Here is a 27,607-nt window from a genome sequence, read left to right as displayed (position 1 = left end):
CCATCTTATCACATGCACTAGGAGAGCTATGAAATAGGTCCAAGCCTTGTGGTCCTCTTGCTATAGGAGGTGACCTTCTGCTATACCCCCTGACTGTATGCCATCTGTGCCAAACTCTCCCCATGCAGTCCCCAAACATGTGGATGGAGCCCTTGGAAGGTACAGACATAAATATTTTATCTTCTAAGACACTGTCACCTCTGACCCTGATGTGGCCATGAGCCTGCAGTGATGCTGTGGAGTCACATGCTTTGTAGCCCTGGGCTCCACCAGTACTGTGCTGTGGTGGAGAGGTTCCTGGGCATAGCCCACACAGCCACAGCACCCTGGGGCCTCCATTTTAAATGTACAGATTTGTCTCAGCCCATGAACCTTTCTTTCTTTTTTTCTTTGTTTTGTTTTGTTTTGTTTTGTTTTTTGAGCCTGGGTTTCTCTGTGTAGCCCTGGCTGTCCTGGAACTCACTCTGTAGACCAGGCTGGCCTCAAACTTAGAAATCTGCCTGCCTCTGCCTCCCAAGTGCTGGGATTAAAGGCGTGTGCCACCATGCCCGACTCCGTGAACCTTTCACGTGGCTTTTTTTCTGAAAGGACAGACTGTGGGCTATCATGGTGGCCGTCCATGCCCCTCACCAGAGCTAGATTTGCCAATTCCCCCCTTATTCCTAGTTCCATCTACCCACAAGCAAATGAAGTCTGAAAACACTAAACGGAAATCTCCAGAAGCAAGCTCTTTGTGAACTTTAAATTACACACGCTCTGAGCAGCATGATGGAACATGTCAGCCTCGCCCTGTCACCCTGGATGCAAAGCCTTGTCTAGTGTACTCTGCTTGGGTCAGCCACCCTCCTAAAGTCATTCACACAGACTCACAGTGCTTGTGTTTAAATGTGACTTAGTAATAGCTTCAAAGCACAAGGGGCGTGAAACGAGGGGAGCACGAGGGTGTGGAGCACAGCACACCAGCAAACAGTGTGCAGAGGGAGCACTGGAGTGTGGAGCACAGCACACCAGCAAACAGTGTGCAGAGGGAGCTGCACGCTCAAGGTGTCAATTTCCCTTGGGACTTGGGATCTGTCCCCAATAGAGGACCCTGATCACCCCAGTCCTTGGGAGCCTATGTGAACCCAAGTGCTCTGTGCCACCTCCTGGGCATCATGAGGTACTGCAGTTCCCGGTGGAAAGCAGGACCCACCTGTCTGGAGCCCAGGCTTCCATGAAGCCTGCTATGTCACAGAGGCTGATATGTAGCTCCTTATTCTCTTGCTCCACATCCCAAGTTCTGGCATCACAGGAATGTGCCACAGGTCTAGATTCCTATGTAGTCTCGTGTGACCTGGACCTTGACATGTAGACCATGATAGCTATGACCCTCTCTCTGCCTCCCAAGTGCTGGGACTAAATGCATGTGCTACCATGTCCAGCTCTATGCCTTGTGTTTTGTTTTATGTTGGTTTTTGGAGACAGAGTTTCTCCAAGTAACCCTGGCTGTCCTGGAACTCACTCTGTCGCTCAGGCTGAACTCGAACTCAGAGATCCTCCTATCTCTGCCTCCCAAGTGCTGGACTTAAAGGCATGCGCTACTGCACCTGACTTGGTTCTAGCATTTTAAAGTTTATGACACAAAGACTTATTCTCTCGTGGAAGAGTCTGAGCTGGATCTCCCTGCAGGTATCATGGCTCAGTATCACACTCTCCTGGGGTAGCATTGCTAGTTGCAGACTACAGACGATCTTCAGTCATTTTTACTATGACTGAAAGCCACCCCTTGCCCACCCTGTGTGACCTAACATCCTGCTGACTATCAAACCTTACAATGTATTCTTAGCAGACTACCAGTTCTCGCTAACCCGAAGGCTAGGATGCCATCAGATAGACTCTGAGACCCTCAGACCCCTTGCCTCAGACCCCTAGACTCTCAGACCCCTTGCTGTAACCCACCCACCTGTAGCTCCTACCAATGCATTCCATAAATACTTTATAACTTTCTTCATTCTACAACTTATACAAATCTCACATAACTACTTACACAGTAGAAAATGGCATTTTTTGGAAACTTCAATATGTGGTGTGGGGCCACCGCCACTCATAGCTGTCAATCCATTGAAGGTCACGATCAAGGTCAAACGCCACAGACCCTTGGCGTGGATCATCTGCAGCAGTTCGTGTGTTGGGAAAGACCAACACCACTGCATTCACCCTATGGGGAAGTCGAGGGATGGTCTGCCAGGCAGGTGGCTCACAAGGGTTCCCAGACATAGAGACATCTTTCAGTCCTCGTGTGGGGGACGGCCTGACCATGCCTAGAAGGTTCCAGTATGTCAGATGGCTGTCAAGAGCTTACTTTGCCATCTGCTTATTTTAGAAATTAAGAATGAGGCTCAAATAGAGAGCTTCAGGTGGCCTCGAATGTGTCACTTGCTCTCTCCCAGGGTGGGGCAGGTGCCCATTCACTCACTTTACACTTTACAGGAGGTTCCCCCTGGAAGACATCCCAGCAGATGAGACCAGCGCCGCCCAGTGGCTTCACAAGCTGTACCAGGAGAAGGTAAAGGCTCCTGCTTGCCCTCACCCCACCTCCAAAGCAGGCTGGGGCAGTTGGGAAGGAAGGAAGGAGCCACATGGTTCCCCTTTGGGTGCCAAAGACTGGTGGTACTCACCTGCCTTAGAGTCTTCTTTTTCTTAAAATGTATGAGATTCATGATAAAGTGAAGTGTAACGGTGCCTGGTGTGTGCAACAGTGCAGAGCCCTTGTGCATTGCCTGGTATGTACAAGTGCAACTGTGTTGATGACATTTTACCACATTTGTTCCTTAAAGAAATGTTAAGCGTGTAGCAGACGTTGCCCAGATTTAGAACCGCTTGCTTCTGCTGCGGGTGTCCCCCAGATTTACAACAGCATGTTATGTCACGGAACCCTACAGCAGAGGTCTCAGGGGGCTTCTGAGCACACATGTCCAGTTCCCACTCCACAGAGCATACCTGGGACAATAAGTGTCCTCTTTGCAATGTTCTGAAAACCAGATGGTCAGAAAAACCTATAGTGAACAAAATTCCCTCCAGTGCTGGGAGCAGCTTCCAAGGAAGAAAGGGAGCTCCAGAGACCAAGTCGGGAGGACGAAGGGCCTGTGCTGACACTACACACCCCACACCCTGCTGGTCATGTTGGCTGGTTCCCCCAAAGTCTTGAATCATAAGCCTTCATGGAGTCAGATGGTGACATGTGACTTCACTCAAGGCAGTAAGGTGATGGCATATCCCTACATGAGGCTGGACCTTTCAGGGAGTCAGCTGGGGAAGGTTGAACTTGTCCCAACCTACTTCCTCCTCCTCCCCTTCTTCCTCCTCGTCCTCCATGCTGAAGAGTGCTGCCCTGGTGACTATCCTCCCACCTACACAGTTCCAGAAGATGGAGACACTAGACTAGAAAGTGGTACCCAGAGAGTTCCCTCAGGCTGCCAAAGGAAACCTGTGCACAGCTGGAGGGAGGTGACCCCAGAGGCAGACAGCTCAGGGTCTGCCTAGACTGGATTCAAGTTGAAGACCAGCTGCAGGCTACCACAAGACAAAACACTCAAGGGAACCAACCCTTCCTAATACCGGACACAACTGTCAAAGGCTTCAGAGGAACCTGAGAAGGAGCAGACACGGGCTAGAATGAGCATGTAAAGATGAAAATGGAAAACGAGAAGACCCACAGAAAAATGGAAAGAGCAGTGGAAAAATGTCAGGGGCAAGCAGAGAACAGAAGCAGCCAGCCAGCAGAGCAGTGCGGTGAGGCGAGGACTGTGTGAACAGTGCTTGCCTTGTGCAGATCCCCTCCATTTGTCAGTGTTCCTCAAGAGAATTATTGATATAGGGGCTGAAGAGACAGATGGTTTAGCATTTAAGAGCTCTGGCTGTTCTTCCAGAGGACCCAGGTTCAATTCCTAACACCCAAGTGGCAGCTTACACCTGTCTGAAACTCTTAATTCCAGGGCTTCTGATACCCCTCACACAGACATGCATGCAGGCAAAACACCAAGGCATGCAAAATTAAAACAAACTATAACAGGAGGAGCCAAGGGTAGTGGAGTACACCTTTGATCCCAGCACTCCAGAGGCGGAGACGGAGACAGAGACAGAGACAGAGACAGAGACAGAGACAGAGACAGGGGCAGAAGGATCTCTGAGTTTGAGGTTCAAGGCCAGCATTCCAGGACAGCCAAGGTGACATGGTGTGAGAGCTCATCTCAGATCTATATCTATATATCTATATCTATATCTATCTATCTATATCTATCTATATCTATCTATATATATCTATATATATATATATATATATATATATAGAGAGAGAGAGAGAGAGAGAGAGAAGAAAACTGTGGTAAAACAAGGCACAAGCAACAAGCAGGAGAGCTAATTCATGAGCTAGGCATAACTGGCTCTGTGCTCACCTGTTTGAAAACTTGGACAAAGTTTGTCATCTCTTCTACCACACCCTATGACAGTTGTCCAACAAAGTAGGTATAGAAGGTTCTTAGCTCACACAGCACAGGCCACGTACCACAGACTCCCCTGGAGTCTAGAACATGTGTGTGTGTGTGTCTGTCTGGTTGTCCTTACCCAGCATAGCATTAGAAGTCTTAGCAGAGCAATTATGGAGAAGATGAGAATGCCCAGATTGGAAAGGAGGATAGGTGAACTACCTACCCTGTTTACAGATGCACAGCCCAATATTTAGAAAAACCTCAAAACTGCCAGAATGTTAGAACTGAAAAGTTCCCTAAAGTTGTGGGATTAAAAAAAAAAAAAAACAGTATCCAAAAATTAATATCATTTCCCTGTGTCAAAAACTAGCTGAAAGACAAATCCCAGTAAAACCTAAGTCACTGTGCTACCGTCAGACATTGAAGTCCTCCTGATGAGAGTGTCAGAAGAAAACGCATTCCAATGCAAGACGCTGCAGGCAGCATTATGTCACTGCTGTCCATGGTTGCCAAAGTAACAAAATTCTCACACATGCACACACACATACACACACACATGCACACACACACTTTCCGTTCACTGATGGATAAATAAAAAAACTATAATGAAGTTGGGTGGTAGCCTGCACCTTTAATAATAGCACTAAGGAGGCAGAGACAGGTGGATCTCTAAATTTGAGTTCCAGGACAGCCAGGACTACATAGAGAAACACAAAACAAAACAAAAACAACAATAAACAAGCAAACAAAAAAGGTGACAATGATGTCACCAACCAACCAACCAACTCTTGCCATTTGGAGCAACGTAGATGGAAGTGAAGGAATGCTACAGAAGTGAGGCCAGCGAGTGGCAGGACATAGCACATACTGTTGTAGAGGGTAGAGCAGTAGACGGAGGCTGGGAGGATGGAATTATAGACAGAGGATGCCAGCAGATGTGCCATGTCCTATGGCTCAGCTGTGTTAGATCACTGACTATGGCTGATGGCAAGTATGTATTTTAAATGTTTCAGTGGAGAGGGCTATAATCATTCTCCACACAAAGAAATGGTCTTCATCTGAAATAGTGAACACCCAGTCATTACACTGTGTGTGTGTGTGTGTGTGTGTGTGTGTGTGTGCGCGCGCGTGCATGCATGTGTGTGAGTATGTGTCTATAAGAGAGAGACTGTGACCCACAAATGTACAATTATGTCAGTTAAAGTTTTAGATAGGTGGATAGACAGTCTCTCTCTCTCTCTCTCTCTCTCTCTCTCTCTCTCTCTCACACACACACACACACACACACACACACACACACATACTCACCTAGGATAGTATACCTCTCAGAAAGAAAATGTAGTTGGGTAGTAGTTTATGCCTATGATTCCACCATTCTAAAGGATCAGAAGTTCAAGGCCAGGACCAACTATGAGGAAAGTTCCACACCAACATGAGTTGCAGGAGAGCCTGTGTCAAAAAAGGAGGAAGATGAAGGAAGAGGGGGAAGAGAAGGAGGAGGAAGATGAAGGAAGAGGAGGAGGAGGAGGAGGAAAACATAGAAATGGTATGGGGCCGGCAAGATGGCTCAGGGGGTAAAAGGGCTTACCATGCAAGCTGCTGACCTGAGTTTGGTCCGTGGATGCTGTGGTAGGAGAGATGAAAAGCCTTGCAGTAGGGGTATGGACTGTGGCTAGGCCCAGGACCCTTTGGCTGTTCTTTGATAAAGACTGGGGTCTGCACCAGCCAGCCATAGGCTAGTTATGACCCCTGGCAGCTTTGCTTGCTTGGCTGGCTGGATCCTAGCTAATTCCTTTCCTGGGTGCAGATGACACACAGCAACTGAAGGTCCTCCAAGGAAGTGCTCCTCCCACCTGCACTGGGGCAGAGTCAGCTTCATTCTGTGCCCTGGGCAAGTGACTTTTATTGCTGAGTTTTCTCCTGAATCAGAGTCACACTTGTGGATCTCAACTTCGTACTGTCCCCTTGACTTTCAGGATGCCCTGCAAGAGATGTACAAGCAGAAGGGTGTATTCCCAGGGGAGCAGTTCAAGCCTGCCCGAAGGCCGTGGACCCTCCTGAACTTCCTGTGCTGGGCCACCATCCTCCTCTCACCCCTCTTCAGCTTCGTCCTGGGTGTCTTTGCCAGTGGATCCCCGCTCCTCATCCTGATGTTCTTGGGGTTTGTGGGAGCAGGTAAAGAGCACAGATGTGCCCGCCCACATGCTGGGGTCACTGGGCCACCCATACCCAGGACTTTTGGTTCATCATGATGGGCCCAGGAGGCAGCAACTGACCCAGGTCAGGGACTGAATGACCCTGGCTCCTGAGCATGGTGGCTGTGGAGGACTGTACCCTCCTCTCACTCTCCTGTGGTTTCCTGTACTAGAGTGACCACACCTGGGGAGGAAGCAAGTGAGGTGGGGGGTGTCCTGGTGAGGTTGGCCTCTAATCTCTTCTCTCTTGTCTTTCAAGCTTCCTTCGGAGTCCGGAGACTGATAGGAGTGACTGAGATAGAGAAAGGCTCCAGCTATGGCAACCAAGAGCTTAAGAAAAAGGAATAATTAATGCTGTGATTGAACACCCATAACCTGATGCGGTATCCAATTAACTCAATTAAAAACAGAACACACAAGAGCGAGGGAAAGAGACACTTAGAGACTATTTTTCTTATTAACTGGTGACTAATATTAACAAAACTTGAGCCAAGAGCAAAGAACTCGGCCTGCCAGCTGAAGATGGTCGGCCAGCACCGGCAGGGTCCCATCAGCCCTCTGCGGGGACAGAGGCGGGTTTGGGGGAGGTGGTGGGGCCACAGCGCTCCCCCAGAACTTCACCTCCAAGAGGCAGCCTTGGCTGCTCTCCCTTCTTAAACTTAGAATGAGGCTTTTGTTTATTATCAGTTATTTGGGGAACGTAACCTGGCCCCAACCCTGTGCCCTGCACCCCAGAACACTGGCTCTCCCTGAGTGCCGCTGCCTCCTGGGGGCAGGTCAGCTGGCCCCCTGTCCTGCAGCATTCATCCCGCCCTGCTTGGCACCTTAGCTTCCAGCCCCGGGAGAGGGAGGAAGTCTTCTTAGAGATAAGCACACACTGAATGTGGATCTGGCCCTTTTGTCCCTCCCTTGCCCTCCCTACCCGGCCCCTGGGGGCTGAAGACCACACCTCCGTCCTCTGCAGCTTCCGTTGGCACCGCCTCGCTGGGGGCTGTGTCTAAGCACCTTAAGTCTCTTTTAAAAGTGAACGCCCGCCCGAGAACTCTGCAGAATGTGGAACCCTTGAGTTCATAACAGCACCTCCGTACTGTTCCCTCTCTCACTCTCTTCCTCTGTAGCCAACAGGCTGCCATCCTGCACAGGGCCAGATGGGAAGACCGCACGCCAGCCCCACACCTCAGAGCTGTGGTGCCTGGGGGCTCCAGCCTATGGGACTCCCCTGGGACACTCTTCAGAGGGCCATGTCACCATCAGGCCTCCCTGTTCTCAGTCAGACCCCATTAGTGCTTGTTAGCATTAGAATCTCTTTACAGGCGTTGGTCTGTGGCTGGCTCGAAGCTTCTCCCTGACCTCCCCCTCTTCTGCCTCTATTCAGGCAGGTGTCATGGCTGCTGACCATACCCACCATTGCCCCTTCCCACCTCAGTGACATACACTGTCCTGGCAGAGAACAGGGGACCTCAGCCCGCACTTGGTGCCTTGCCAGGGTCCCTTTGCTGGCCCTGGAGGCCCATTTCCTTCTCGCTCAGCACAGGAAGGACCTGCCTGGTTTCTGGGAGACCTAGGTCCTCAAGGACCACCATCATAGCTTTTCTCTTCTGTCTGGAACTGGCTCTTTTAAAGTCATTCATGTTTTCTAACAAGAAAAAACTGGGGTTTTTTTTTTTGTTTTTGTTTTTGTTTTGTTTTTTTTGTGGCATACTGCAACCAGAGCTCATAGTAAAAGCAGAGAAGATTTATAGTGTACAATGGAGGAAGGAGGCCTAGAGAAGCCTGAGGGCAGCCCTGGGCCTGACTGTATGGCCCCAAGTGCTGGGGACCGAGTCACAGAAGATGCTAATAGTCTCTACGGTCCGTACACAATAGAGTGTTTTCTCCCACTCTTGGGTAACAGCAGCACACAAGGCTGCTTGTAAGGGTGAAAGGTTGAGTCAAGCTAACTGAGACATTGAATCTCTTCCCCTCCAGCTGAAGACTTGAGCGCCCTGGCCTCTGCCAACTACGAGCTATCTTGGGCATTCCTGAGGGTCTTCTCCCTCCTTGGTGGGTTTTTTCTTTCTGTCTATCTGTCTGCTTGGGGTCTCTGTCTTTCCCCACACACCGTCCCCTCACAAATGGGAAGGTAACAGGCCAATGGGCCCTGCCCTGCATGCACCTGCCTCCCTCCTCCCCCGCTGGGGAAAGCAACCTCAGAGCCTTTACCACTTCACTAATGCCTCTGGCTTCCCACAGAAGCCCTGAGCCTTTGGGGTCAGCTGACCATTGAGTCTATGAATGACAGAGGAGTCCAGGCTGCAGGCTCTGCCCTCCTAGGCCTGCTCATCATCCAATGCAGTGCTTCTGAGAGCAATAAAAACTACACTAGGAATGTGGGTGTGGGCTTATTTGAGGGTGGGGTGGGATCAGATTTTGCTTTTCATCTGCTTCAGAAAGAAAAGGGGGAGGAGAGCCCCTTCAATTTTTCTATTAAATTAATAAATCTCAGAATAATGCTTTTTCTCTTTTCCTTCACACCCTACTACTGATAGGCATGGCAGATGTCATGCCCAGATTCGGGCGGAAGTGTCTTCTGAAGCAGTTTGCTAGAAGCAGCAGGCTTAGGAGCCAGAGGCATTCTGGAACTGGAGTGGTTGGTGGCCTGGGGGGTGGGGGACTGGCCTGCTAGGCTGGCTCTGCTTCAGGCTCCCCAGGAGAGGGACCCCCACAAAGGTCAGCCCAGACTGGGATATGGCCTCCTCCCCACTCAGGGTCAAGAGCCAGATAAGTGAGGCTCCCATCATCTCCCCAAGAGACCCTTCCACTGTCCAGGTGGTCTCCCACCCCTGGTCCCTGGCCACACCCACATACCTCATGCAGGCCTCTCTGAAGCTGTGCTGAACTTCAGCAATGGCTGCCATTCTCCTGACTGCTTATACCATTTCATGGTACCCACATTGAGCATCTAGGGACTGTGCTTCTGTCTTTGAGGGCTTTGTGTTCGCATCCTGATTGGTGACCATCCTTGGAGAAGCAGGAGCATCACACTAGGAAGGCTGAATGGTCAGAATGTAGGCAGTTCAGAGATCAGGGACACTCTCCTTTTGACAAGACTTTTTAACCCAAAGGTTAAACAAACAAAACAAATGCATGCTGTTTGTGGGTCTTTGGTGACATCTATGAGGCACATCTCTGAGATGCTGTAAGCCCTGTCCTGGGGGGAGGGGAGTGAAGGGGGAGAGGCGGAACCAGTCTGATTAAAGAGATGAGCTCTGAATACTCAGGCTGCTTGATAACAAATGGCAACAATGTAACAATACCTTCTAGTAGGAACAGTGCAGGTGTCTCCACAGATGCCTTGGGCTGCCCCTCCCTCCCCTTTTGTGTACCTTGCCCTGAGAATCTTTTCTACCTAGTCCAGCCTTCATACCATCCAAGGAAAAAAGTCTGGGTTAGCCCCAATTTGTGTCAGGTTCAGGCTGGAAGAATTAAGTGGCTCTTCCTGCATGTTGCCCTGTCTCTGCCTGAGACTGTATAGGACAAGCCAAAAGTAGCCTTTCCAGTCCTGATGACCTGCACCTAAACTGTCCCACACATAAACCCAAACCACTAGCTAGATGCATGCGACGCTTAATGCTAGCCATTTTGGTGTGGCTTCTAGCCCTCTACAGTGTCATGAAGCTCAGGGTTAGAATGGCGCACCTGAGATGCCTGCTGCCTTCTTTCTAGAAACATCTCTGGCCTATGGGCCAGCCCCAAACCAAAGGCAACTGGGCCTGGGTTCGGGCACCCCTGACCTGCCTCAGGCCTTGTCCCAGAGTCTTGCCGTGGGGCTGTCAGGTGGGTACTGACATTCACGCCCCAGATCCCTGCATACAGGGGCCAGGATTTTAAAATGCAAGTTCAGGCTTTGGGCGATCTGCTTGGCTGACAGGGTGGACACATGAATCGAATTTATCACAGGCTTTTGAAATCGGTTAATCCAGGAGAAAGGTGGTATTCTCCCAAATCACTCCAGAAATCAACCAACGAGAGCACTTTGCAGAGGTACCAGAGATGGTGGCATCCTCTCTTCACAGAGAGCGACCTGTGAAACTGTGAACTTTGTGCTGACAGGTCACCTGGAGGTTTCTTTTTCTCCGTAGCTTTTTTGGGTTTCTTTCTGTTGCAAAAGTGTTGGGACAGAAGCGGAACTGTGAATGAGACTCTGAAATGCACTAAATTGTATTCTATTAAACTGGAGTTACTTGATTCAATGAAGAGCTGTAGTGCTCTACTTGTATTTATTGTCTCAGAGTAGAAACATTGTGACAATCAAACATGACTTGCCTCAAGGCCTGTACCTCCTGGCTTCTGGACCGAGTACCAGTGAGTACTATAACTACAGGAAACGGCTCTTTCTGGAAGCCGCACAAACCATGGACTTTAATGATCAAGTGCTGCGGTGGGTGGGGCGCAAATATCTGGGTTGCTTTTCCATTAGTGAGAAATTGCCATATCGGACTGTGGGCAGTCTCCAAGGGATACTTTGTCTCCAGGGTGCAACTGTGTTCATATGGACGTTTCCTTTTGTACTCTTCTTTTTACAAGTTTGCTACTCACAAAGCTTTCTGTAGTAAGGATGGAGGTCTGTGCTCTAGGAAGATGTCCAGGGCTGGGAGCTACAGTGGACTCCCCAGGCCTGGGTCTACGGCCTGGCTGTGCTGACTGCTATGCAAAGCTCTCTGTCCACAGCACGTAGAAGGTCACTCCAGCGGTGTGGCGCTCCTGCTTGGTGGTACTTTCTAGGTAAAATGCATAAGTATCATACTTGTTTATTACAAACACTGTTGTGAAACAAGGGATCATAAAATATCCACAATATATGAGAAAGTGACTCTCTGCCTCTTTTTCTTTCTATCTTTCTGGTCTGCATAGAATTCCAAGAGGGACAGCCCTACAAGTGCTTCCTGTCCCTCGGGGCCACCCTCCTCTAACCCCTTGGTCTCTGCCTCTTCTCTGAGGCCCTTCAGTTGGCAGCGCTGCCCCAGGGCCCCAGAGTCTCCACTCTGAGTGAGCAGCAGAGAGAGGGAATTCAGCTAGCCTATGCTAGGGACTCAAGTCCCCATATTGGGTTTTAAAAGCCATTGAGGAGACTGGAGAGATGACTCCACAGTCAAAGGCTCCTGATACTCTCCCAAAGGACCCAGGCTTGATGCCCAGCATCCACAACCATCTCTAACTCATGGGGAGTCCAATGCCTGCTTCTGGCCTCCTTGGGGACCAGGCATGCAGAGAGACATACATACAGACAAAACATTCATACAAAAAAAAATACATCTTTTCAAAAAAATTAAAAGCTGTTGGAGGGTGAATGGTTTTCAAAATCAGCGTGCCTACGTCCTGGACTTCTTTGGTAAAGCCACCTTCATTCTGAGGAGACAATGAGGATCCTTTTCTCCATTAAAAAGGAAATTGCCCAGGGCCGTAGCTCAGCTGGTGGAGTCTTGCTTAGTTAGCATTCACAAAGGGTTCCAGGTTAGCATTAACCTGGGTTCTATCCCCAGCACCACATAAAGCATAGTGGATCACATGACCATCATAGAGAGCACTCAGGATGCTAAGACACTAGGGAAAAGCATGCAGTGCCTGCCAGTATATGAGACCCAGCTCAGAAAACCAAAGGCAGAGGAGGTCCTCTGAGCCATGCCCACCCCCCCCCAGCTGTGTGTGTCTCTGTCTCTGTGTGTCTGGGTCAGTCTGTCTGCCTCTCTTTGTCTCTGCCTCTTCATTTCTCTCTCTGTCTCTCTCTAACACACACACACTCACACACCATTCCTACCTATGCCCAAGGCTGCTTCCCAACCATACCTGGTCACTCTTACTATTAAGCTTCTAATGTGATTCCCACAGAGACTATTTTTAAAAAGGGTCACTTCCTCCTGGCAGAGTCAAGCTATATGGCTATAATTTAGTGGCAGTTGAATCCATTTGTCCAGGAGCCCACTTGGGTAGCTCCAGCCAATGGGTATCTCCTGCCATATACAAGGGACTGTGTCCTGTTGGGTTTCCAGTGCTAGAGCTGAAAGACAGAGTCAAGTGCTTCACATATGGACCAGAACACAGCCAGTGCAGCAGGGGTGAGGGGTGAGGAGCGAGGGATGAGGCACTCATGGAGGGCACCTGCTCTGAGATAGCAGGAGGAGCCTCTGGGCATCCTGAATTTCCAAATTTCCACCTACATCAGAATGGCATCATTACCCACCTTGAGACCAAAGAGACATAGGACTAAACCCATAAGCCCCACGGGTTTTCAGTGGAGATTGAAATCACCAGCTTTGGGGCTAACGAGATGGCTTAGGCAATAAAGGTGCTTGTGGCCAAGCCTGACGACATGAGTTCAATCCCCAGGACACCCATGATGGAAGGAGGGAGTTGATTCCTACAAATTGTCTTTTGATCTCCACATATACACACATTCATCAAGGTGAAAAAAAATCATCAAACTTGGCCGTCTCACAGCTAAGCGATAGGTTGTTATTTTTTTTACCAGTCCTGCTGTGGGTGACACTTCTGTGTACCATGGTGTGGGTTACTTTCCAGTGATTGTTGAAGCCACTGACCCTTCACTTGGACACAGAAAATGGACCACATTGTCAGAGTACTGAAAATCACTCTAATGCCGCCATCCCCCACCTCAGCTTGTGATAAAGATAAACATTATCTTTTTAAAGATTCATCAGTTACCATAATGGGCACACAGATTGGTGGCAAAATAGACATGGCTCCTGGGCACCGTGATGGGGCCAAGGGACCATTAGTGACTTTAGCTTGCCTTTCCCTGGTCACTATCTAGGCCAAGTGGTGGGTTCCCCCCACTTGGGTTCGCCCCGTTTCTGAACGATCTAGAATGTTCCTTCTCTCCATGCTGCTTGCTCATTCTGATGACGAATACACGCCCTACCTCGGGTGCACTAACTTTGGTCCAGTGGATGCTCTGAAAGCCACACACTGAGCTCAGTTTCCCTCCTGACATCGTCTTGGAGACGCGTGTTTTGTTTTAATGAAACTGATTTTATTAACCTAGTCTTCCTTTTTCTTCCATTTTCAAAAAGTATTCGGTTTTATTTCCCATCAGTGGGTGTGCGTGATGTGTGTGAGTGTGGGTCATGCGTGTGCCATGGAGATCGTAGGACAACTTTGGGGAGTCAGTCTCTTCTACCTTGTTGATTCTGGGCTTCTCCTATTGCTCTGCCTCCTACCCACACTAACTGTGAGCATCCAGAGTGGCCGTGGGCCACTGCATCTGGCTTGTTGACCCAGCAGTTAGGCTTTCTCAATAGACAACCCCGCCCCCTACCCCAGTACATATTGAGCTGGTTAGACTGGAACCCAAGGCCTTGTGTATGCTAAGATGGTGCCTTACCAGTAAGCCACGCCCCCACTCCCCACACTGATGGTGCCTCACCAGTAAGCCACACCCCCACTCCCCACACTGATGAACTCAGGCCTGTGTTCTACCACTTCCATCCTTCTTCCTTTATGTTTTTGTATTGTTTTAGGATTAATCCCATCTTGCTGAAAAATCACAAAATTATTCTTTTTTATTTTGTCCTCTATGGGCAGATATGTGTGCACGGATGTGCGTGCACAGATATGCGTGCACATGTGTGCCAATGCCAGAGGTTGACATCAGCTGTCTGTTAGCCAGGACAGTCTCATTTTGTAAAGCTCCTCCATTTTAGTTGGACAGTGGCAATTCCTCAAACTAGCTTCTAGAACTATCATAACCATTGCCCCACCCCAAGTTTATAGCCGACTCAGAAACAGCCTGACTACAGGGCATACTGTGGGCTGCTCATCAACCCCATGCCACATAGAAAGTCTCTTTCCGAGGGCTAGAGAGATGGCTCAGCAGTTAGGAACACTGACTGTTCTTCTAGAGAGCCTGAGTTCAATTCCCAGCAACCACATGGTGGTTCAATCACATGGGATCCGATGCCCTCTTCTGGTGCTTCTGAAGACAGCTACAATGTACTTTATATACATAAAGTAAGTAAATAACTTTCTTTTTTTTTTTTTAAAGATTTATTTATTTATTATATGTAAGTACACTGTAGCTGTCTTCAGACACTCCAGAAGAGGGCGCCAGATCTCGTTACGGATGGTTGTGAGCCACCATGTGGTTGCTGGGATTTGAACTCTGGACCTTCGGAAGAGCAGTCGGGTGCTCTTACCCACTGAGCCATCTCACCAGCCCTTTTTTCTTTTTTTTTAAAGGAAACTCTCTTTCCTCTGAAACTGGTACTCTCCTCTGACCCCCTACCATGCTGCTGACTGTTTGTGGCGTTATTGACTCTTTTAGCAAATCTCTTACCCCAATCGGCAGTCTTGCCTCACTGTCCCCCTTCAGCCTCAAACCTGGAAACTCTCACCCTCCACCTTACTTTTTTGAGACAGGGTCTCTCACTAGCCCAGAGTTTGCCAAGTAGGAGCTCAGTGGGCCAGCAAGCGCCAGGGTCTGCCTGTCTTCCTCTCCTCAGGACTCTGCATTTTAAAAATCAACCTCTGGTCCTTGTGCTTGCAAAGAGGGCACTTTGTAAGTTGAGTCATCACCCCAGACCACCCCATATTTGGTTTGGGGCTTGATCTTAATGCTTCCAGCCAAGGTTCCTTCAGTGTGAACAAACCAGTTGTAAAGTTCCTCTGGCAAAAACTCGGTTTTCATTTTTCTGAGAATGCCTCTATTTCTCTCTGGTTTTAGCCACATGACATAACCATAGCCTGTTATTACTTTCTTTTGATTTTAAGGAATTATTGTACATTTATGAGTGCTTTGTCTGTGTGCACATATGTGCACTGTGCGCGTTCAGTGCCCACAGAGGCCAGAGAAGGGCATCAGACCCCCTGAAACTGGAGTTGGCAAATGGTGATAGCTGCCGCACCGCTACTGATCAAACCCAAGCTTTCTACAAGAGCAGCCAGGGCTCTGAACTGCTGAGCCATCTCTGAAGCCCCTCTCTTGATCTTTAAGACATTCTCTGCCTTCTGCTCTTCTGGCTAAGAAATCCAAAGAAAGTATTTCATTTCTCAGTTGGTGATCTGTCCTCCACTGCTGTTTGATTTTCACCTAGGGGTGGAACAGATTCTGCAAGTGGGTTTCCGGAGCTAACAGGAAAGGCCACACTGTTCTGGTGACACCCAGACAGGACACCCAGCTGGCGACTGAGCACATCTGTGTGCTGTGCCCTGGGGTGTAGGCTTGGGGCCTTGGCAGGCCCTCTTCTGGGCCATCTACTTGAGCTGATGGGGAAGTCAGTGACAGACCCGTGGTTTCTGTGGTCATGATTCTTTTGCCTAATGTAAACTGGGGATCCTGTGTTGGGAAGCCTCAAGAGGCCCTTACATTGTAGCAGTAGGGCCAGCAGGATGGCTCAGTGGGGAAAGGTGCTTACAACCAAAACTAGTGACTTGAGTTTGATCCCTGGGCCCCATGTGGTAGAAGGAAACAACCGATAATCTCTGACTAAACTCTCTCTCTCTCTCTCTCTCTCTCTCTCTCTCTCTCTCTCTCTCTCACACACACACACACACACACATTTCTTCCCCATAATAAATATATGTTAAACGTAACAAAAATATTAACAATGTTTATATGTTGTATAACAATGTATATAAAAATATAAACAATGTTATATTTTAAATGTAACAAAAGCATCTCTTTTTTTTTTTTTTTTTTTTTTTTTTGGTTTTTCGAGACAGGGTTTCTCTGTATAGCCCTGGCTGTCCTGGAACTCCCTTTGTAGACCAGGCTGGCCTCGAACTCAGAAATCCGCCTGCCTCTGCCTCCCGAGTGCTGGGATTAAAGGCGTGCGCCACCAACGCCCGGCTCAAAAGCATCTCTTAATGTTGATGCTGCCAGAGACTACTTGAATAAGTAAGTTAGGCTTGGGGCTGGAGTCTATGTCCACTCTGGTATCAGGAGTCACTGCTGTGCCTTCATGGGGTTTCATGAGACCAGTATGCCTACTAATGGAGGACTGAGGTTCCTGAAGAGAAGCCCCTGTCCACTGGAGATCAGCACTTGTCTTTTTAGGGGGCGCTTAGCATAACCTAGGTTCACTTGGGAAGAGGAACCCTCAATTGAAGAGCTGTTTTGATCAGGATGGCCTTGTCTGGGAGAGATTGTTCAGACTGATGATATGAGCGGGGCCAACTCTAGGCAGGTGGACCTGGCCTTTATAAGAAAGCTATGAGCCACTTAGGGATCTGGTAAGTACTGTTCTCTTAGTTTCTGCTTCAGTCCCCGCCCTGAATTCCTTCAGTCATGGACCATAACCTGGAAGCATAAACCAAGTAGATCTCTTCTTCCTGCATCCAGTCAGAGCAGAAGAGCAAAATACAGTGCTCATTTGCTGCGGGTAGACAGCAAGCAGGATGCTCGCTCCATGGCAGCCCTGAGACAAGGCCACACTGTTGGGTCCCTGCTCACTTCCTCCCAACCACCATGCCAGGGGAGTCCCCTACATGCTGGTAGTCCCCTGCAGTAGTTCATGTCCCCAGCAGACACGGAGGGGACACTAAGCTTTTCTTGGACAACTCCGCTGCCCACAGAGCTCTCCTTTCTCATCTTCCTTCCTACCTCTCTGCTTTCTAGCCTCTGACCAGCAACCTGAGCAAGGATCATACTGCCTAAGCCTTTCTCATATGAATGTCGGTGCTCCTTCCAGAGAGGATTTCCAGTGATACTGAACCCCTTCTCAGGGTCACCCCTTAACTGGAATATGGAGTGGTAAGTGTTCCCAGAGGAGCCAGCTGAGCCAAACACCTGCTGTGATGGCTGTAGCTTAGGGTCCTGGGTCTTCCTGGTTTTTGAATCCCCGTGCACCTGCCCGACCCAGGTGGCTCTGATCGAAGCTCTAGAGGCCCTCCCCCAAGGCTCACCTGGATCAAGACTGCCTGGGACCATTATCGCAAAAACAGGCAACATTTCATTATCCAAACCAAGTTCAGCTTCAGAGAAACTAGAGACCCGGAGAGTCAGCCACAAGAAGTCCCACTTAGGGGGAGAACAAAAATCAACATTGTTGTTGTTGTTGTTGTTTTTAAAAAAGTCAAATGTTTGATTTTACCAAATGAAGACTCAGGAGCTAGTCACTGTGGTGAAAGCCTGCTAGCTCAGAGAGGGAGAGAAAGCACCCAGCTGACCTTCCAACTCCACCAAAGTCCCAGAAGGAAAAACTTGCTTCTCCTTCTCCACACTGTCTTAAATACCCTTCAGCTCAAAGACCCTCCTTTCTCTTTCCTGGGTTTTCCTATGTTCACTCCCTGTCAGCTGGTTGCTTGTTCTGCCTCTTGACCCATCGATGACTTTATTTAGCTCTTGTGTACAGAAAGCTCTTAGGTTAAAGATATGGCTAGGGCTGAGCCACACCACAACAAGAAACGGGTTTTTCCAGTTCACAGCCTCAGGGGCTCACCGTGTGATCAAATATCCTGCCACACAGCATCAGTTGTCATTCCTCAGCATCTGCCTTAGTATTTTATTTTATTCTATTTTTTATTTTATTTCACTTTTGTTCACAGCTCTGCTCTGTGCCCAGCACTGGGGCAACAGGGGTGTATCACCATTCCCCACCTTTGACAAGGATTCTGAGGATCATACACAGGTCTTCATACCTGCATGGCAAGTGCTTTGTCACTGAGCTACCTCCCCACAGCCTCTCCATGTGCTCTGTGAGTGACCAGCAGTAGGGGATTAGTTCAGCCAGGACTTAAGGTTGAGATCTGAACTAGTTCCTGTTTTGTCAACTTGACACATGAGCTAGGGTCATCTGGGAAGAGGGAACCTGGATAGGGGAAATGTCTCCATCAGATGGCTTAAGGACAAGCCTATGGGCCATTTTATTGATTAATAATTGATGTTGGAGGGCCCATCCTGTCCCAATGTGGACAGAGTTAGCCCTGAGGAGATGGTCCTGAGTTTTTTTGTTTGTTTGTTTGTTTTTTGTTTGTTTGTTTGTTTTTTGTTTTGTTTGGGGGTGGTTTGGTTTTTGTTTTTGTTTGAAGCAAGCTGAGAAGGTCATGAGGACCAATCCCATAAGCAGCACTCCTCTGTCGGCTCTGCTGCAGTTTCTGACTTGAGTTGCCACCAACTTCCCTTGATGACAGACTGTGGTGGGGGGTATAAGCCAAATACCCTCTCCCCCAGCTACTTTTAGTCCTGCTGTTTATCACTCCAGTAGAAAGCAACCAATCCCAAATCCTTAGGCCCACAACCCCATCCCAGGCCCTGGGCCCTTACCCACACTTGTCACCGATGGTGCTTCTGTTAGCCTGGCCGGAGATGCCAACTAAGGACATGCTGTGCTGGGCTTGGGTAAATAGGACAGTTCTTCTTGGCAGCACAACACAGTCCTGCTGAGAGGCTGAGCATGTGTCCTGTGACCACCCCCAGAGCCTCCCTGCCATTCTGCTGGAGCCTCTGTGGCCCACCACAGGCCACTTAGAGAGTACCCTCAGCTAATGGACGTTTAAAAAATGCATGCCATAGCTCCTGCCAGCTCCTAGGCTTAGAGGAAGCTCGATCCCATGGTCTCCAACAAAAGCTCAGGGAGTGAAGCCTGGCCTGAACCTTTGTCTCTAAAACCTGCCAGAGCTCCCTGCCCTGTTTCTGAGCTCTCTGACACCCCATCTAGCTGGCTCAGGATCCCCATATGTCCTTTCGGATCAAGGACAACCCTCGGCTGCTCTGACAGTCCTGTAGCTAGCAGGTGCTTGGCTCCAAATACAGGTCACACCCAGAATGCTCTGCTGCCTTGCTCACCTTCCAGCCTCCAGACGCTGCAGGCACCAGCTCCGGAGTGGATGACAGTGGAAGGTTCAAGCAAAGCATACTTCCAATGTGACACTGATTCTTTGTGCCTACCGCTTGCCCGACTGTCCTAGAGTCTTAGGCCACTCTGCTTCTGCAGAAATTTGGTCAGCTGACCATTCACACTATGTCCTTAGATGCCCTGTCCCCCAAGGTGCAGACAGTGACCCTTGGAGTGTGTCGTTCACCAACACCACACAGGGTCAGCAATCCATCCCCAGACTTCTTCCCTCCCTCATCCCTCCACTGGGTCCACGTTCCCTGGTTCCATCTGTCCCTCCACTGGGCTTCTGCTCTCCCCAGGTGCGTGTAACTGGAGACACAGTGGCCAGTGACCTATGCACGCAAGAGGATGGATAGTTCTTGTTGCCTCCCCCTCCTCTTCCCTCAACCCTCTTCCTTCTCCAGGTTTTTGGCTCAGCAGCTTGTTGGGTGTGAGCAAGCGTCCAGCTCCAAGAGTTGCTCCCCTCCCCCATGGTCTCGTACAGTATACGAGACCATGAGCATGGGCTCGTACAGTATAAACAGCAACCTCTGCTGCAGCATGGCTGAACTTGTGTTCCCAGCATGGATGATAGACGCCTAGGAAGGACATCCTGGGGGTGTTTCCTAGACCATCAAGCACAGGGAAAAATGCTGTCTGCTGTGATGTGCCAGTTCAGAACCAGTTTAGGAATTGCTGAGATACTGTTAACTGGGAATATGATGTTTGGCTGCCAGGATGGTCTTCACTTGGTCTGAAGACTCAGGATGCAGTCTGACTGTGGGGAGGGTCTCAGAATGAGGGGAGTGGTAGGCGTGGCAAAGGACAGGAGTGCTGTCCCTTGGGGAGGACTCAGTTTTGCATATCTGGGACCCAGAAGTAGCGCAAGGTTGTTACTGAGTCATTTGATGGGTTCACAGCAAAGCTTTTGCACTGTTGGGATTAAATGAGGTCGGTAGTTGTGAGGCACTGAACGGGAGGGACCCGGTACTCACACAGATCCACGGATGTCTAAGTGAATGGTCTCTGATCACTAAAACGCTAATAGTTTCTAAATCTCCTCTTTCCCCCTCTTCTTAACTTGCACCAGCCCGTTGTTCACATGGGTTAAACCGGTTTTCTCCTGCACAGGACGGCTGACTTTTGGGTTGATATTTACATATGCAGAGATGACGTATGCTGCCCTGTTAAGAACTTGTGTAAATGCTTTCACTGGAGAAAGACAGTCACCTCGAGACAGAGTTCCATAAGGTAATTTACAAGCAGCCAAAATTTATTTCTTGTGGTTCCGGGAGTTGGAAATTCTAATGCCAAAAATGTAGAAGATGGGAGGGCAAGAGAGGAACAGAGAGAAAACAAGAAAGATCAGACAGGAGGCCCCATGCCTTCTGTGATCAACATCATCATGTCTGTAAGAAGAGCCTTGGGACATATGTGGCCACTCAGGACCCCCAAATACCCCACTAGGGATTAAATTCCAATATATGGACTTTGGTGACACAGTCAAACTCCAGTGACAACCATAAGGGATTTCTTCTCAAAACTGTTGATGGGCAGAGTGACAGGAACAGCCTTTGATGTGTTTGCAATACATGTCACTTTGTGACCTGTGACCCAGAAGCACTCCTCACTTAGGGCTGATGAGCAGTATCCATTAAAATTTCGGCTGGTGAGGATGCCTCTTCTTCATTGGGTTTTGGCATCAATGTTACAGTTCTATAATAAGAGGCAGCTGTCTGTTCTCCTTCTTTTCCTGGGCTCAGGGGGTTTGAGCCTGGTAGACTCCCTTGGGATGCTCTATGGTCAGGTAGTATTTTGTGCACCAGAGAGGGACTTGAAGGGAAAGGGCTCTTTAGCAACTTTCCCAATTTGTTTGTTGTAAAGGAGCCAGTTAGTTTTTCTACAGTGCTCCAAAGTCAGTTTTCTCTGGAAAACCCCCTTTCATCCTAATTTAAATGTAATGGTCGCTTCGGCCATATCCCTTTCTTGTTCAGCATGGACGTCCCCTTTTTAAAGCTTCTTGCCCTTTGCTCATTCAGGCGTTTTCCAAGTGACAGATAAGCCTACCCCTTTCAGTTCTCAATATCTGCTGTGCTTTTTATCTTTATCGATCCCTCCCTTCTTGTGGCATTTAAATAACGTCTCCCAACCTTTCAGGTCAGTGCTAGGTCCATTTCTTCTCAGTCCTCCTTTAATAGAACGACATTTAGGTCACGGTTGTTTCGTGATGCCTGCTTCCAAGCCCCATCAAGCAGTGAGCTTGTCATCTGGATTTTACAAATAGCATTACTGGGTTTATTTGTGCTATCGGGCTGGCCTTTGGTGGAGAGTTAAGGAGAAAAATTCATAGATTTCCAAGTAGCATGGCTTTTGTTTTTCTTTTTTTAGTTTTGTTTAGTTTCCTGATTTTGTTAATTCTCCAATTTGGGCATTTCAGCATGCAGATGTTCTGAGTGTTTCTCTGCCACGAGGAAAGGAACCACACCCCTGCTGCCAAGTTGCAATAATGTCCCTTACATCTGCTCTGTGAACAGTGTACTTGGGACCTGTTTGCTTTCAGTTTCAGACTCATTAAGGGTGGAATTTCTACAAAGCAGGGGTGTGTGTGTGTGTGTGTGTGTGTGTGTGTGTGTGTGTAGAACCAGGCAAACTCTAGAGCTACGTAGGGTTTGCTGACACAGAAAGCCTACTTGGTATTTCGGGGACACCCCAGATAGGCATAGGGCAGGTGAACATTGGTAAACCTCAGAGAACACAGGCCAGCTGTGATATCTGTCATTTTGGTCTAGAGCTCCTGTCCTGCAGGTGGGGAGAGGCAGCCAGCTGCTGGGGAGGGAGGAGGGTCTTTGCTCCATTCCCCCACCCCTGAGTGAGGGAGGCCTGAGGCCAGAGGGCTGGCTAAGATGGTCACCAGCCCTCCAAGGGCCTTTTTTCAAACTTATTTCCACAGTTAGGGAAAAGGCGTCAGAGATGCTGGGCTTTCTGAGGACAAGGAGTAAGGGCTGATCAGGTTCAAGAGTTGACTGTGGCAGCTCTCTGAGCCAGCCCATCCCTGGTCAGTAGACCCTGAGCATTCAGGCAGTGGGATAAGCCCGTGACTCCACCTCAGCTCTGGTGCTTGGCTGGATATCAGGGAGCAAAGCATCTCCATCATAGCTGAGTTTTGCAGGACCCTGGATGCATTGGGGCATCTGGGATATTCCAGGAGGAGGCGGGAGGCAGTGGAGGACCAGGAGCCATCCAGGGACTGTAGTGGTGTGGGCCTGTGAACTGGAGGTTTTCCATGGAGACCTCTGGCCTGGCCAGGTGCGAGGGTTCAGGCAAAGGGAAGAGAGTGCAAGCAGGGAGGGGAGGAGCCTCCGCTGCCTCTGATGCCCCAGCTGGCTTCACCTCAGTCTCTGCCAGTGCTGCCTCAGTTGCTCCAAGAGGCTACACCCATCGCCCTGCGCTGAGTCAGGCGGGGCTGAGCCAAACGGAGAGAAGCCAAGCCGACTAGCCAGTTAGGAGTACGGAGAGCTCCAGGTGGTGTTTTGGGAGAGCAGACCTCTTCCCAAGCAGTAGTGTCACAGTTCTTATGACAGAAACTCTCAGATGACAGAGTAGCTCTCATGCCACCTTATTCCTTCTGGATAGGATATATAGATCTTTTCTTTATTTACATTTCAAATTTTATCCCCTTTCCTGGTTTCCCCTCCAAAAACCCCCTATCCCATCCTCCCTCCCCCTGCTCACTAACCCATCCACTCCTGCTTCCCTGTCCTGGCAGTCCCCTGCACTGGGGCCCTTCACAAGACCAAGTGCCTCTCCTCTCACTGATGTCCCACAAAGCCATCCTCTGCTACATGTGCAGCTGGAGCCATGGGTCCCTCCATGTGTACTCTTTGGTTGGTGGTTTAGTCCTTGGGAGCTCTGGGGTTACCGGTTGGTTCATATTGTTGTTCCTCCTATGGGGCTGCAAACCCCATCAGCTCCTTGGGTCCTTTCTCTAGCTCCTCCATTGGGAACCCTGTGCTCAGTCCAATGGATGGCTGTGAGCATTCACCTCTGTATTTGTCAGGTACTGGCAGAGCCTCTCAGGAGACAGCTATATCAGGCTCCTGTCAGCAAGCTCTTATTGGCATCTGCAATAGTGTCTGGGTTTGGTAACTGTATATGGGATGGATCCCTAGGTGGGACAGTCACTGGATGGCCTCTCCTTCAGTTTCTGCCCAAAATGTTGTCTCTGTATCTCCTCCCATGGGCATTTTGATCCCCCTTCTAAGAAGGACTGAAGTATCCACACTGTGGTCTTCCTTCTTCTTGAGCTTCATGTGGTCTGTGAATCGTATCTTGGGTATTTCAAAACTTCTGGGCTAATATCCACTTATCAGTGAGTGCATACCATGTATGTTCTTTTGTTCCATCCATTTGCCTAAGAACTTCATGAATTCATCATTTTTCATAGCTGAGTAGTACTCCATTGTGTAAATGTACCACATTTTCTGTATCTGGATAGGATCTTTATATACAGTTTTGGCGTGGGTCAGGGTCTGACAGCAGGTACTTCCCATTGGCTTGGTCTGAGATCTTGGGGATACCTTATCTGAATGTGGAAGGGCTTGGGGTGCTGCTCCTACATGACTGATGGCCACAGACCTCTGAGGCGGGGGGTGGGGGGGTGGGGGGGTGGCGGCGCTGTAGCTATGTGACAGGAGCCAGGGGCCCAGGAGTGTGGCAAAATGCTTACTGTTCCTTGCAAGGTTATCCCCTGTAGGGTCACCTGCGGGGTCACCAGGATTTTAATGCTGAGCTTGACCAGGGACCAGGCTGCCTATCACAGCCCACCGCCCCACATGGTAGCATCCCCTTGAAGCTAAATATGGCCTCACTGAGCTAAGGGTTTATTCACTGTGTTTCTTCCAGGTGGTTCTAAGGTTTTGGATTTCTTTGGAGAAGGTTCTCAGCTTGGAACAGGAGATTGGAGCCTGTGGTAGTCTTGGAAGCGGAACTCTAGCTGAACGCCCTTTCTGTAGTAATAACTACATTCATGCAGGAATAGCTGTGGAAGCCCAGGTCAGCTGACATCCTTGGTTCAGTTCTTTCCCATCACCACCCTCTGCTGTGTCACCCCAGCTGGAGATATGCCAGGAGCTGGTGTGAGAGGCATTGGCCTTGCTCCCGTGGCTGAGTTGGCTTTGGCCTCCAAGGCAGCTAGTGACTCCTGGAGCCCTGGAAAAGGTGAAGCTCAGGTGAGGACTTCAGCCCAGTGGTGGCTCCCAGTCTGAGGTTCGTGGGCACAGGCAAGGACAGATTTCTTGGGAATAAACTTGGCATGGTGAGACACAGTGAGGAGCCAAGGGAAAAAAAAAGGCAGCTGAGCTAAAAATAAGGGCATCGAACAGTGTTGGGAACTGCTGTCTCTGGGGCCGTGCTTGATCTCTTTATTGATATCTATTTAAGTGACGTGGGAAGGCAGGCTGTGCCTGCACAAGCAGATTCAGAGAGCCTCTTCTGGCAAACACAGAGGCAGCAAAGATGAGACCCTGAAGAAGAGGTCTGAGAATGGGGGTGTGGGGTAGGGATACCCACTGTGATGGTTTGAATAAGCTTGGCCCAGGGAGTGGCACTATTAGTGGGTGTGGCCTTGGAGTGGGTATGGCCTTGTTGGGGTGGGTGTGGCCTTGTTGGAAGAAGTGTGTCATTGTGGGGGTGGGCAATGAGACCTCCTCCTAACCAAGTAAGAGCCAGTCTTGTCCTAGTGATCTTCAGATGAAAATGTAGAACTCTCAGCTCCTCCTGCACCATGCCTGCCCAGACACTGCCATGCCCCACCATGTTGATAATGGACTGACCCTCAGAACCTGTTATGTTATGTTATGTATGGACTAAACCTCAGAACTTGTTAGCCAAGCCCAAACATATGTTGTCCTTATAAGAGTTGCTTTGGCCATGGTGTCTCTTTATAGCAGTAAAACCCTAACTAGACACCTGCCAAGGTCTGGGAGGGCCCCTCAGCAAGATGGCTGCCTCAGGGAGTGGCTGTCACACCTTTTCAGAGCATCTGTTTTGCAGTCACTCTGGGACATATGCTGTCACATGCTTGACCACCTTGACTCTGCTCCCGATCTGGACTTAGTTTAATTTAGCTGGAAAATAATGTTTACATGCCATTTACTTATCTGCCTATAATTGTTATGGCTTTCCTTCCCCGGTGGACTATCTGATCTCCTGAGGAAAACCATTTAGGGGAGCATTAGTTAAATGGCAGCAGTAAAATGCACTCCAGGGGATGTCGGAATCAGATGTCTGGTCTGCCTGTGCAGTTGCTCCCCAGATGCCTGGAGAGCTTGTGAGGGCCAGTAGGGGAGAGACAGAATCGGGAAGCCCTGCCTGAAGCACCCTGTGTGTGACCTGAAATTCACATGATACCATTTTCAAGTTGGGTCTTTTCTTAAAATACCAAGCTGGGCATGGTGGTGCATACATTTAATCCGGGCACTCCAGAGGCAGAGGAAGGCAGATCCCTGGTAGTTCAAGGCCAGCCTGGTCTACATAGTAAGTTCCAGGACAGCCAGGGCTACATAGAGAAACTCTGTCTCAAAAAAGCAGATAGATAGATAGATAGATAGATAGATAGATAGATAGATAGATAGACAGACAGACAGTCAGGCAGATGGACAGACAGACAGACACACTAAGCTGAATTTTGCGATAATGCAGATAGGCATGCAGTTTCAGAGAGAGGAATAGGCTCTCTATTCATGGTGGGGCAATGGAGGTGGTGTAGCCATATCTTAACTAAACTGTAGCACAACGTTCCAACCAGGTGTGTTCTGCAGCTATCCACAACTGTGGCCAATACCTCGGAAGAACTACCTAATGGGCGATAGGCTTATTTTGGCTCTGAGTTTCACAGGCTTCAGTTCAGCATCGGTGGGCTCCATGTTCTGTGGCTTTGGATTGGTGTGAGGCTGGAAGAACATCAAGCAGAAGACATAGGTGTGGAAGGTGACTTACCTCAAGGTGGCCACATACACGCACACACACACACACACACACACACACACACATACACACACAAAGACGGTCAGAGGGACAAAGAGAGAGGCAGACAGACAGACAGTCTTCATCCCCTGCCCCTTTATAGTGGTCACTTCTAGTTGTCAACTTGACCCAACCTAGCATCTCATCAAGGGATCATTCAGATCAAGCTGGCCTGCGGGCAAGCATGCCTGTGGTTATCCTGACTGCCTTCACTGAGGTGGGCATGCATGCCTGTGGTTGTGGTTGTCCTGACTGTCTTCACTGAGGTGGGCATGCATGTGTGTGGTTGTCCTGATTGCCTTCACTGAGGTGGGCATGCATGTGTGTGGCTGTCCTGACTGCCTTCACTGAGGTGGGCATGCATGTGTGTGTTTGTCCTGACTGCCTTTACTGAGGTGGGAAAGCCTAGCCCCAAAGAGGGCAGCTTCATTCCCTGGTTTAGAGTCCTGCATTGTATGAGCATAGAGAAAGCAAGCTGAGCACTAGCACAGGCTGCACGCCTTCTGCTCCTGACTCTGAATGTGACATCACTAGCTGTTCATGTTCCTGTCACCTTGACTCACCTGCTTGATGGAACGCAGTCTAGAATTATGAGTTGAAGCAAACCTCTAAGCTGCTTTTTATTCCAATGATAGAAAGAAAACTAGGTCACGAGGTATAAGTCACAGGTCATAGGGCATGAGGCATGAGGCATGGGGCCTAATTACTCCACCTAGGCCCTACCTGCCAGCAGTGCCTTCACTGAGGAAGCCATCAATGAGTTATAAGACCAGAGCTCCCCACCATCCAATTGCCTCTCTGTGGCGCCACCGACTGGACGCCAAGCCTTCAGCACATGGGCTTTTGGGGGGACACTTCACATCCGAACCATAATACCAGGTACAAACATTAATATAATCTTGGCACAGATCATTCCTCTCCACAGTGACCCCATATCTTTCATAGCCTCCCCACTTCTTGTACCCCCACATTCCCTGGCAACTCCTGATCTCCCCATCTCTCAGGTTTTATTTTCCCACCAATGTTTCATGATTGAAACTGCACATACACCTTCAGGCTAGGAGTTTCCTAGTGTTCTCTCCAGAGACACACCCAGATGGTTGCGGGCAGC

The 27,607-nt window shown here is 49.3% G+C and overlaps 1 protein-coding gene and 1 long non-coding RNA gene across 6 annotated transcripts in view; both read left to right on the top strand.

The window, feature by feature from the left end:
- The window catches only part of Agpat3 (1-acylglycerol-3-phosphate O-acyltransferase 3), an 85,350-nt gene extending 74,453 nt beyond the window's left edge, over positions 1 to 10,897 (top strand). For all 5 annotated transcript variants that reach the window (XM_021173644.3, XM_021173640.3, XM_029482247.2 and 2 more), the window contains 3 exons: positions 2,470 to 2,545; positions 6,443 to 6,641; positions 6,921 to 10,897. In XM_021173644.3, coding sequence (XP_021029303.1) covers positions 2,470 to 2,545; positions 6,443 to 6,641; positions 6,921 to 7,009 — 364 coding nt within the window. In that variant the 3' untranslated portion in view covers positions 7,010 to 10,897. The remainder of the gene's footprint in view (positions 1 to 2,469; positions 2,546 to 6,442; positions 6,642 to 6,920) is intronic.
- Positions 10,898 to 24,381: 13,484 nt separating this feature from the next.
- LOC147002681 (uncharacterized) overlaps positions 24,382 to 27,607 on the top strand; it is a 7,910-nt gene continuing 4,684 nt past the window's right edge. Inside the window, exon 1 of the long non-coding RNA XR_015048534.1 lies at positions 24,382 to 24,701. This is a non-coding gene — a long non-coding RNA (uncharacterized LOC147002681). The remainder of the gene's footprint in view (positions 24,702 to 27,607) is intronic.

The sequence above is a fragment of the Mus caroli genome, unplaced genomic scaffold, assembly GCF_978045245.1.
Source record: "Mus caroli unplaced genomic scaffold, Mus_caroli_1 scaffold_9, whole genome shotgun sequence".
Classification (NCBI taxonomy): domain Eukaryota; kingdom Metazoa; phylum Chordata; class Mammalia; order Rodentia; family Muridae; genus Mus; species Mus caroli.
The sequence above is the reverse complement of the archived record's forward strand: the minus strand, read 5'-3'. Positions and strand labels throughout refer to the sequence as shown.